This window comes from Drosophila subpulchrella, chromosome 2L, assembly GCF_014743375.2.
Source record: "Drosophila subpulchrella strain 33 F10 #4 breed RU33 chromosome 2L, RU_Dsub_v1.1 Primary Assembly, whole genome shotgun sequence".
In the NCBI taxonomy this organism is placed as follows: Eukaryota; Metazoa; Arthropoda; class Insecta; order Diptera; family Drosophilidae; genus Drosophila; species Drosophila subpulchrella.
This window is the reverse complement of record NC_050610.1, coordinates 20556947-20569992: the sequence shown is the minus strand read 5'-3', so window position 1 is coordinate 20569992 and position 13046 is coordinate 20556947. Positions and strand designations below refer to the sequence as shown.

At 36.6% G+C, this 13046-nt stretch overlaps 2 protein-coding genes across 2 annotated transcripts in view; one reads left to right on the top strand and one right to left on the bottom strand.

Moving 5' to 3' along the window:
• Window positions 1–13046, top strand: part of LOC119547925 (trissin receptor) — a 48414-nt gene that overhangs the window by 4497 nt on the left and 30871 nt on the right. The gene's annotated exons all lie outside the window — the stretch shown is intronic.
• On the bottom strand, window positions 6587–7346 carry LOC119547926. Its single transcript, XM_037854971.1, has 2 exons — window positions 7236–7346; window positions 6587–7170 (listed from the first exon to the last, which is right to left on the bottom strand). The coding sequence occupies exons 1-2, from the start codon at window positions 7248–7250 to the stop codon at window positions 6904–6906; spliced, it is 282 nt and encodes a 93-aa protein (XP_037710899.1). The 5' UTR covers window positions 7251–7346; the 3' UTR covers window positions 6587–6903.

Below are 13046 nucleotides of genomic sequence, written 5' to 3'. Positions count from 1 at the left end.
TTCCCCAATATTTTGTTTTCGAACGTGTCTAAACTTCTCAATCGGGTGGGTCTCAATTTATAATTCCATTATTCTCGAAGAGTTCTAGTCAAAAATTCAGGCACGTGCACTGTTTGCCCAACGTCAGACGAAGAATTTAAGTAATTAAATAATGCAAGCCTGAATTAGATAACATGTTTGGAAAAACTAAAAATAAAGAAATGAAAAATTTAATGCCACCGCAAAAGCATGAGCACAGTATGCCAAATTTATGAGCTAGAAATGTTGACTTAAAGTTTTATAAAATGGGTAAAATGTGCCAGAAAAATGCTCACGCTTGGGGGAAAAAGAACTCGAGCCCTAATCAACAAACAAGCGAAATACGTCGACAAGTTGTGGGAATTTCAAGAGGCTGGGGTGGGCCGAAAAATGGTAGCACAAGAACAGAAATGTGACATAAATCTACTTTGCATATGGAGATGAATATGCCCGGCGATTTGAGTTATGTGCCTCGCGTTACGCATACGCCATGTTTTCAGAGAGATTGCTACAAAGTGGGGAAGTGCTTAGCACCGTACTCCAACTCCTCGTCGCCCCTTTCTTAAAGTCGTAAACCTAAATGGAAACCGTTGAGAGTAAACACTCCTCCTATGTTTTTATGGAACGGAGCTTTAAATCCGGATTGCATCTCACATGCTGTGGTCTCACACGGCAAATGCTTAATTTTTGTTGCTTCCCGAAGCCTTTTATTATTGGAAACAGCTCAAACATCAAAGCTTATAACTGCCATAGAAGATTTCTATAAAAATAGCAATAACCGAGAAAAATAAAGCATTCTCGTTGATTCAACTTAAAGGAGATACTGCAGCCAGGACAACCCCATATATGTACTTCCTTGTCTGCATAAATAAAAAGGAATAAAACTGTTGGCAGAAGGGTTAATAAAAACATCTTCAAAGTATCTTTTTGTGTGGCGCTTTCCCCAGGGGCATTCCTATGTGGAGAAGGCGTAAAGGAAGGGGACCTACTCACATATGTTGTAATAAAAAAGTACAATACAAATTATTTTACTTTAGCTGCTGTTTACGGTAGCTTCAAAAAATCTATTTGTTTCTTATTTTTTGGTTTTCTGGGTCTGTCTGCTTTTATTCTTATTTTACTTGTTTTTCAATCTATTAAATCGCATAGGCACCGTCGAAAGAACACTACGCTATTCACAGGTGGGTTGGAGGAGTTGAAGTGAACTGCAATTGTTTCAACCTTTTTCGATAGCCAACTCGACATGCACGCTACCTGTCTCGTCAGCTATGCATCGCTTGAGTTTTTCATCTCGATGTGTTTGGTAAAACACTAGCTTACAAGAAATTAAATCGGAACGAGTACAGAGTCTCCCAAATAATAGGGGCACATTAAAAAAAGTTCCATTAAGAATAGATCGTGACAGATAGTTTTATAATAAACATATTATTATCCATCTCGAATTTTATTAACATTTTTATTTTTAATTGTTCTGCAAATTTATTTTTAAAATCATATTTTGTATTGTAAGTACGAAAAGCCTTGACGTAATAATACAAATAGATTACAACAAACAATAAAACCAAAAACACAAACATTGATTTATAATTTCATAGATTCATAGATTCATAGATCTAAGATTTATAGATTCATAGATTCATAGATTCATAGATTCATAGATTCATAGATTCATAGATTCATAGATTCATAGATTCATAGATTCATAGATTCATAGATTCATAGATTCATAGATTCATAGATTCATAGATTCATAGATTCATAGATTCATAGATTCATAGATTCATAGATTCATAGATTCATAGATTCATAGATTCATAGATTCATAGATTCATAGATTCATAGATTCATATAATCGAATCATTGAATCGAATCATAGAATCGAATCAAAGAATCGAATCATAGAATCGAATCATAGAATCGAATCATAGAATCGAATCATAGAATCGAATCATAGAATCGAATCATAGAATCGAATCATTGAATCGAATCATAGAATCGAATCATAGAATCGAATCATAGAATCGAATCTTAGAATCGAATCATTGAATCTAATCATAGAATCGAATCATTGAATCGAATCATAGAATCGAATCATTGAATCGAATCATAGAATCGAATCATAGAATCGAATCATAGAATCGAATCATAGAATCGAATCATTGAATAGAATCATAGAATCGAATCATTGAATCGAATCATAGAATCGAATCATAGAATCGAATCATTGAATAGAATCATATAATCGAATCATTGAATCGAATCATAGAATCGAATCATTGAATCGAATCATTGAATCGAATCATAGAATCGATGCATACAATCGAATCATTGAATCGAATCGTAGAATCCAATCATAGAATGGAATCATAGAATCGAATCATTGAATTGAATCATTGAATCGAATCATTGAATATAATCATAGAATCGAATCATTGAATTGAATCATAGAATCGATTCATTGAATCGAATCATTGAATCGAATCATTGAATCGAATTATTGAATCGAATCATTGAATCGAATCCTTGAATCGCATCATTAAATCGAATCATAGAATCGAATCATAGAAACGAATCATAGAAACGAATCATTTAATCGATCATTGAATCGAGTCATTAAATTTGAAAAAACTTTAGACCATAGTTCTAAAGCTGTGTTATTTAGACAAATCACTTTAGTAAAGCGTTCATAATATTTCAAAATACCTTTTTAACGGCATATAGCACAAGTTTGTAGCTTTGGTAGTTCACAAGTTACGGGTGTACGAACTTTAGCTATTTAAAGCTGTTTTCGAGCCAAGCTAGTGGGTTTTCCAAAAATGGTAGAACCAAAGTTTCTTATTTACATCATCTAAAATTTCCAGGTCCCTAAAACAACTTTTTGGGACAAACTGACATACAACACAAAATTTTTATTAAATTTAAAGTTAAAGTCTTACGAAAATGTATTTTGGAGGATAGTGTTATTAACGCCCGCGGGCTTCAGCAGCATTGGTTTACCAACAGCAGTAAAAACAACAATAACGTAAATTTCCATTTTTCGGGTTAACCGAATTAAAGTTGCCCGGATTGTGCAGAGATTCGCCGATAGTTCTCTTTTTAAATTAAGTTGTCAGGGCGGCAATCACTTCCCGATTCTCGACAGCAGCAGTGGGGCGACAATGAAAACAGTTGGTGGGAATGAAATTATGTGGCACATGGGTCCGGGTTGTTGTTCCCACTGACATGCCCACGTCAGCGAAACCATAATTAAAAAAAATTAAAAGGATAAAGAGGAGGTTACACTGAATCCACTACGGACTTTTGGGTGGTATACCGGCATTATAGAATTTATCTCAGGTTCTAGTGAACTGATTTAATTTAAAAACGATTGCCAGAATTATAATTTTAACAGCCAAAGAGCCTTGTTTTTACTGCTTAGGGAATTTTAAAAGATTACATTAACTTAAGAAATTTACCCATTGTCGAACCTTAAATTAAATAATACCACTTTCTTGATTTTTTGTGGAATGATTTTTAACAGTTACAATTTTGGATATTATTTGTAGTCACAATTTATTGATTCGTACATTTTCATAATTGATATGTATTTCAATACAGTCATTTAAAAAGTTAAAATTTATAATGGACTAAAACTATTTTATTAAGTTTTATATTTTAGTGAATATGGAAAGTGGGATACAGGCTGATACCTTTTCAACTCCAAGTTATTCTGCCTCCTCAACCATCTACTCGTTTATTTCTGAACTTATTTAACACCCATTGTTCATGAATCAAGGTACTTCCCCCTCATCCCCTTTTAATGCCAAATCGTTCGACCCCCAGAACTCAATCAAAAAGTTCAATTGTTCGAAATGGGGCTTCACTCATCAGCATTTTGCGTGTTCATTTGGGGGCCTTGTTTGGGAAAAGGCAGTGGCAGTGCTGCCCAGCAAGTTACCCTAATAAAGCGACATTCTGCAGCGTGCCTCATAAATATGAAGAATAATGCAAAATGTTGTCTGCCTTTTGGCTCTTGGCCTGGCTTTCGTGACGTGTAAGCGGATTGCCAAACTTCCGAGCTGAGCTGCCAAACTGCAATTTTCCAAGCGAACAGGCCAGTTCGTCTCTCAGCCACCACAGGGCCAATTCCATTCCTTCGTGACGCAAACCGCCCATTAAATGCATATCAAGTCAAAGTCAGGGCGGAAATCCTTTTGCCAGTTTGATTTATCGAAGCCTGCTGCCAGGCGTTCAGTCTTTCGAGGCGCACAATTGGGCCATCACTTTGCTGCTCCCATGCAATTTGTCCAACTTGGCAGCACTGGCACAACAAGGGTTTAATGAGCTGTGCAAGTCAAAGCCTTGCTAAGTAGCAATTATGCATTTATTGCTGCCCCTAAATTTCGATTTTTGGGATTTAAAATGAAAGTTCCTGGAAAAGATGAATATTCTTTGGGTAAACAACACTATGTAACCAAAGCCGCCATAGAACATTAAGTTTTCAAATTCAAAAAAACACTGTATACAAATGGTAAGGTTATAAAAGTAAGCAATTTTAGTAAAGCTGGTGATATTTATAATGCATTAATGAATACAAATATTTATAAGACTTAAATTAAATAGAATTAATTTACATACAAGTGTAAAAATGAAAGGTTGATTACTTTTGAGTACTAAAGATTGGGTAAACAAAGGGGCCTGTAGAAGGCATGCCCCAAAAATCAACCCCTTACTTAAACACTTGTAGGGTGAAGTAGAAAAAAAGGAGATGAGTTTTAAAATATGCAAACAGCGCTTAGCATTCCCCTTTTTCTATGACCCGAAACAGCTATAAAAATGTTACCTTGCTTGAAAAAAAAAAACCCCGGCCAGCAGGTCGTGCCCAAAACATTTGTGTTTATGTGGACAGGTAGCAGCAACATGCAAAATAGCCGCGCCACTCTCGAAAAAGAAGCCCAGACAAATTTTGTTAAGTACTCAACTTGTTATTGCCTTACAAGTTGTAGGGTATGCACATTTTTCAACAAGACTTGGGCGATTCTTACTATAAACATGCCAATTTTTTTTCGAAATTTTGAAAAATAAATCACTCAAAATGATGTCAAAAAGTATGCTATACTAATGGAAAGACATATCAATTTTGCAAAATGTTTCCCAAAAAAACGATCTAATCTTAATCTAAATCTTTACAGCCAAGGTGTAGAAATATATTGTTTTCTCAGTAATAGGTTTAGGTACCCAGATATGCCACAGATATCTCTAAGGCTTCGAACTATTTAAAACCACGCGTTAAAGTACAGATTAATAGACCGAAGATGGCATATTTTTAAAAAGTGTGTTCCTTAAATGGCATATTTAACCATGGTTTAAAAGAGCATATTACTAGTGACCTTAAAATCTTACCCACAGACTGATTTCCTTTGTTGCCGCCGTGGAGATGCAGCAGTTTGCGGTATTTGCGGTTTACAGCCCGAGGTGTTCTTCAAGCCGAGCACGTCCCCATCTCTTTGAGGCTCCCAGGAAACAAGTGAGTTGTTTGGTGAGTTTGAGCCGGGACTTTTGTCCAGGCGGTTCCAAAAGTGCAGGAGCAGTCAAGAGTCAGAGCAGAATTTTCAGCATGGATGGCGTTTGCTTAAATATTGCCCAGGAAAAGACTAAGAGGCTTAACTTGAAATGCCAAAAGTTCACTATTTTCTTAGACAAGTTGGATGGAGAGCAGTTCGGGCTTAGGTTTTGAAGAGGATAATTAGGGACATGCTACCCATGCCCAAGAACGCGGTTCGGTGCACAAATGTCCTTCAGCCCCCGAGATCCACGATAGGCAGTAGTGCACTTGTGCCTTATTTTTTTGGGGAATGGGGCACAACCAGCTTGCGTGACAATGCCGGCAAAGATGTCAACACGGCCTGCAATAAAGTTCTCCATTTTACTGACGCTGCACATTCACCATAAGAAGCCCTGTTCTCCATACTCAGCCATATTGCCAAATGTAGCGGCGAACCGCTTTTTCTCAGCATGCAGGCAGCAAGTTTATTGAAATTTTATGCATTTCCTGCATTATATGAGGCCGCTTTTGTTGCTATCATACCGCCAAAAAAGTTTCATTTTCGATACTGCCTGCAAGTTTTGCGCTTGACAGCTGCCTTGGCTTTGCCCTTCATCTCGCATGATTTAACATCTTTTACGTAGCATGTTAGACAACATTTCAAAGGCTTTTCGGTGGCTTAACTGAACTGGGGCTTAATCGCTCCAGAGCTCGAGGACTAAACCCTTACATTATCTACCTCTTTTTTTAAATATCCAAAATTTAAGGACACCAAAAATAATCATCACAGCTGAAGTTCCGAAAATTCCAAAGCATGTTCGAAACTTCAAAAAAATTTACGGAAGTACGAAAGAGAAAGGAAGCCCTGAAGTCCAAAAGAAAATCTTGAAGTCTAATACAAAGCTGAAACTCTGAAATAATCAATATTTTATTATTACTTGAGCATAGATCCGAAAGTCAGACCGGATTTCCGGCCTTTAAAAGCCTGCTAAAGCATAGTAAAATATTTGTAGAAATTTCTGCTATAACATCTATACACAAGAATAGTTTGCAATGCTCCATTTAATTTTTAAATATACGTGTTAGCTGATATACATAATTGAAAGACGCGTAATTTCCTTCGAACTTCGATTTCCATTTAAGGGCCGATTTCGTCTCGTCAGGAAAAAAACATTGTTGATTTTGAATATTTGGGTACAAGTTCTGTTAAGTTTTGTTAAGGGGGCTGCCGTTTCCTTGTCATTAAGTTAAAAACTGTATAGTCAATGCGTAATTTCTTAGAATGCAGATTTGTGTCAGACTTGGTTTCTAGTGTGTGGTAGTTTATAGAGAGTATTTGTTGTAGCCTTCGTCATTGTGATCTATTTCTTCTTTTTGTCCTTTTTGTCATCCTTTTTGGGACCACTTCCCGGGGGACAAGAGGAGAGATATCCTCCACTCATCATACGGTCGAATGCATCCAAAGGATCGTACTTGGAGTAGAAGGTCCTATACTTCCTCCTGCGCGGATTGTTGTGAAGAGTGTAAAGTAGCAGTGGGGCTATCAGGGCCAGAGTGCAAGCCATTTTCAAGTTGCCAATCGTTTGCTTCAAGTGCAAATCATGCATGGGAAACTTGAACTCGGGGGGCTGTATTTATAAAAGGAAAATCTATATATATTCTATATTCTCATATTTTACGATATTTTTCTTACCTTTTGTGCCGGCATTTTTGATATTTTCTGTTCTGTGCTTGACGAGAAATGTCAATGAAATGTGGGAGAATACAATTCGTTCTCGACTACAAAAGATTAGCCTACTCGTTTAAGAAATGTGTAAGAGCTCTCGATAAGCTTTAAGTCCAAAATAAATCAAGATTATTTAATTGTTCCTTAAAAGCATTAAAATTTTGCTATGGCAACCATTCGTTTTGGTCTGTTTTCATTAAAGCAAAACATTTTAATAACTTAAAAAATTAAGTTTGTTTTTAAAGTTCCTGTTGTAGTTTTAGTTATTTCCAGCACTATGAAAGATATTTTTAGTAAAGTAAAATTAGACCCATAAGTTTAAATGAAATTTCATTTTGCACATTGAAAAATATTTGTATTAGTAAAGTAAATTTAGTTCCAGAAATAAGTTTAAATGAAAATTCGTTTTGCAAAACTTTAGTTGAACATATGACTTTTTGGTAGTTGGCAGTGTCTAGTGTGGTCCATTATGTCTAGTTCCATTTATGTGCCAAGTTTCTTTAAACACATTTTTGTTTTATTTCCTCGTTTTTGTTTGATGCGCAGCCAAGTGCAAAAACTAAAAACCTCAAAGTTCCTGCTAATGCCAATCAGAGTTGGGTTCTGGCCACACAGAGTTTACGATTGTGGTTATTTATTTTCTTTTGAGTGGTTTAAGGAGGTGGATGTTATCAAGCTCGTGATAACCATCAAATCAATTGGTGCAAAAATGTAAAAGGTATGTTGCAAAAGATACAGGACGTTTAAAAAATAAATGTTTAGGGAGACAAAGTCCCTTACTGATATTTACAATAAAGGTAACACATATATGGAGTAAGGAGCTATGGAATCTGGAGTTAAGAGCTAACATTAAATGGTCAGTCAAACAAATGCATCCTCATTTTTAATTTTAAATGAACAATTTTGATACCCCTTCACTGCTTGTTGATATTATCCTTCGCAAAATCTCAGACTAAGAAATCGCTTCACTTTTTTAATTTGTTAGTTAAATACATTGCCAATCAGCCGCTTAATTCGATATTAGAAATGCTTTCTTTTCTACTTAATGTTGGTGAAAACCTGCACAGGGTTCTCGAAATTTGCATTTGGCAATTAAATTAGTAGCTAACCGCTTGGAAATACGCCCTTCGAGCTCACTTCTTTCTGGTCAGTGGACCATTCAACTTTTGACCAGACTGAAAGATTTTAAAATCCCTTTGCATAGACAACGCGGTGCATTGAACCGCCTCACAAAGAGACAATTTCAATATGTTGGGTGCCTGAAGGCGTTGCCGACGATTATAAATATAAGACCGGGCCTCCAATCCTTCTCCAGCATTCCGCAGCCATACCAATTCCGATGTGTTGACAAAAGACATTATGGGGGGCGTCTTCGATCTGTCGAGTGTCCATATATCTTTGGCTATGCTGAGTTCGCAATCTCATGTCGGGAAACTTTAAAGTGTGCTTTGGGCTAAGTAGGTATAATGAAATTTGAGTACCATTTTGAACTTGTAATGCCTTTTAGCCAGTGGACTTAGCACCATTGGCTGTCCAACCATTTGGCGCCTTAGAAACTTTTTGCTTCACTTCAATTTGTTTTGAACACAACCACAAGCCCAAAGATATTTTCAATTGCTGCCTTTAATAAATAACTTTATTGAATTTTTTTAAAATTACTACACTTATTACCATGGCAATTTATCTTTTAATTAAATGATAATTTAAATTAAAACTTGCAGTTAAGCCAACTGATTTTCTACTTTTAAAGAAAATGTATTATCTCGCTAAAAATAAATTATCATTCTTTAGGATTTAATTGTTGTTCTTGCTCTTGTTTAACTAGTAAAATAGATGTCTCTAAAGAGGACCTGTGCACTTTTCTAACCAGTAATTGTAGACTGCGCCTCGCCCAAAAATAATCATTTCCATAAGACTTGGCGTGCAGAAGAAATATATTTCGCCTTTAATTAATTTTGTTTTTCCAACCGCATTCTTAGGACTTCTTGATTAATATATATATGAGAATTGCATGCTCGGGACATCCTATAGCTCAGTGAACTTTGTAATCCATCCCGACACTCAGGATAGGAAGGCCAATGAACCTCAGTTCCATCAACTTTTGACGTGGTCATGTCATTATTATCTATTAGTTATGGCCCAAGTGAGTGGAGGGCCACGCCCCTGTCCTCAACTTGGCAACCGGCGGTTTCCCTGCCATTCCTTGCTAATTGTAAGTTATTGACACGAAACGTGCCATGGGGCAATGCCAATAACGATGACGAAAGGGGTTCTATAAACGCCCACCTGTGACCGAGAACGGTAATTATAATTTCCTCCGGCTATTGGGACTGAGTGCGCCTCTTGAATACTGTTTGTAAAAAATTAAACTAATTGAATTATAAACGAAGTGCGATGGTAAATATTGGATTACCATTTCTTTGAAATGTATTTATGATTTTCTGGATTGGTAAACATGTTACTTTGATATCATAGTGGTATTCTTTTGAGAGGTATGCAAAACTGGTTATTGCTTGAATATAATGGAACTAGTTTATTGATAAACAAAAAAAATCCCATTTATCCTTTTTAAAAAATCTTTAAACATGTGGGCGTGTTTATTCAATATTTTAGGAATCTTTGGTAGCTTAGGAATTTGCATATCCAATCGGAAATGTCTAGCTCTTATAGTTGGCAAGATCACAACATGAAATGAATATATATAATATCTTGATCGACTCCGCTGGTAATCCTGAACAAGAATATATATAGTTTTAGTGAGAATTAAATTAAGGCATTGCTGGCTCAGCTAATTCTAGCTTTAATTATGTTCAAGGGTGCCCCAAGTTAGCCTGATATTATGACCCGAAAATATCTTATGTGAAGCAAAACGAAACGTGAACAAAGAAACTATTTAAGGCCGTAGATGGCACACCCTTACCATCCAGTTCGTGTTATCTATCTCGATGGGGGCTGAGGTCTTGTCCATGCTTTATGGGTCCTGGCCCGGCATCGCCGTTCGCCAAAGGGTTCATTAGTCTTTCCATACACAACATCAAAGCCAATGAACGTATAAAATGCAGGGAAGGTAGAAACTAGAAGCTACAGCTGGAATGAGAGCCATAGCTGGGCAACTGCAGTTGGGGCAAAAATGGCACAAGCGCAAACAGCAAAATTCCAAACAAAAGCCAAGGAGGCGACATGAAAGCAAACGTGACACACGACATTGGAACAAATTGCGTGGGCAATGTGGCGCAAAGTATGCAAAAAGCGAAGGCATGGGTCCAAACACACAGGCTTTTGGATGGGTCAATACACCCCACCCAGCCGAGGAAACTTTGCCGACTAGACCTGGTAAAAGTTTCATCAGACGAGTGGGGGGGGAAAGAACTGGCATCAAATCGATTGTATAATTGTCGACGCCTGTGGATATTTGAGTTTCTCCCAGATACCATTCCACCCACTTTTTCATCGTCCTTCAAGGACATGTTTGATTTGCTCACGCACGCCGAGCGCAAAGTGCTGTCCGACTTTCTCGGTTCCTTTTTATTTTCATGTCGCCCTGGGCTGTCATTATTCATTAGAGGGCTCGCCAGAGAGAGTGTGGCAAAACATTTGTTAACTTTCCAAAGTTTAGCATCGCTTTCGGGCAAACACTTGTTTTTTACCACAGTCTAGTTTTAATTAGTGGGCAGATGATCAGTAACCGCCCGTTTCCTGTTGAAAACTTCCTCACTTCGCTATCGCTATCAGTCTAGCAATTAACTATTACTTAATTATATCAAATGGTTTATATAATTAGTATGATAGTTTTAAACCACACAGGGGGAAACTGAAAACTTAGCCGCAATTTGTATTTCAGGCTGAGAAAGTAGTATCTATAAATTAAGCAAATCCAATGTCATGTACCTAATGAATACTTCAGAAGATTGATTGTTTTTGCATTATACTGACCTAGATAAATTAAGTAAGACTATACTTATAACGGCTGTATTAAACTGGCCATTTAATATTATTTTTTATTAAAATATTTTTATCAAAATTATAAGTTTCAAAACTGAAATAATATAGATAATTCTCTTCCTGTGTTATGTCCCATTTAATACATTTATGTTAGAAATAAGCCTTATTTTTATTAATATTGTAACTAATGAAGTCAATCTTATTTTGCATACTTCCTTGTTTTATTCAATTTATTTTCACATGTATTTATCATCTTACCGAGCAAGTTTCTCAACTACTTAAAGTTAAGTATACTCAACGACTTGAATTATTTTAGAACGCCTCAGCACAAATGCAAATAGGTAAGGTTTTTTGATCAGTCCTTACACAAAGCTCCTTCCCGGATGTAGTTAAATTGGGAAATTAATTGCCTTTGATGAGCTACTGTTCAATCTGTTTTCCCTCTCCAGCGGACTTTGCCAACCGCATTGGCAATTTATGTTTGCGGACTGCTGAGGGAAAATCAATTAATTTCCATCGAATTGTGAGTGGATATGGGGGGAAGTATTTGCGGGACTCTTCACTGAGCTGAAGACAATTGATTAAAATTGCTATTCCATACGTCATGCTGTGACTCAAATTAAATCTTGCATTCAAAGTCGTTGGTAACTTTTAATCTCCTTCTTGGCCACTCCATTTTGAGAAATTCTCCAGCAAGCTGTAAGCCCAATGTACACATACTTAATTTATTTGCGAACAGCTTGCCGGCCACAATTGAATGCCTTGAATTCCCAAGTACCCAAGCTCATGTCTTCCGACTTATGACTACTTTTCCACTTGAACTTGGCGATGGTTTCGGTTTGCCGATGACGGAAATGCAAATAGAAGGTTGAAAGGGAGATTTCCCGAGCCACAGATGACATGCTAATAATCGAATTGCATTGGAATTTTCCTGTCTTTCGGTGAGTGTGCAAATCCTTCCTTATCGTATGGTTAGTTTTGCGGCTTAAACCCTTGCCAGTGCTGACATATTCCAGGGAATCCTAACTTTAAACATTTGAACTTGCCATAAAAAGGCGAGTGACATCGCAGGGAATTCGCAATAATATATGCCTCCGACGATTGATTTTTGTTTGAAAACTTTAAAACACGCAAAGCTTGTGAAACAGACAGCATTCACTCACACACTTTGCATCCGCACACATGTTGCAAGTTTTCCCGCATTGTAAAATTTTAATACCATTCGTGTATTGAACAGGTAGCACGTACAAGCTGTTCTTCCGGCGTATCCGCCAAAAAGGCCAACCAGGCCAAAAAACTTCCAAGTGGCACTATACAAATCGAAAAAATTGGCATATCAATATCAGCAAAACTTTATATTTCCGTATTTTGATAGAAGTATTTTATTTTGTTAAATAGTTTCGTAACTCGATAAAAACAGTTTTGTTTCTACAGAATTAAACTTTCTTTTACCCCTAATATTCTTTAACTTTTAAAGCCTCTGTTAAGGACTTATCTATAAAATATATTTTAATAATAAGTATACCTGTTATATGAAATTTTCAGATACATTTTATTTCAGTATTTAAGGTTATATCGAATAGGGTATTATACCTTCAGGTAGAAGATTGAAATGTTATTGATCAGGATAAACAGTAAAGTTAATCTAAAACAAGGAAGAACGCTATAGTCGAGTACCTCGACTATCAGATACCCGTTACTCAGCTAAAGGGACCAAAGGGAAATGGAGATATGCAAGCAGCAAAGCGAGATTTAAATGCGCTACCTACCGGCGGAAGACAGATTTAAGCATTGTGGGCGTTAGGGTAGGCGTGGCAAATTTTTTTTTTGGATCAA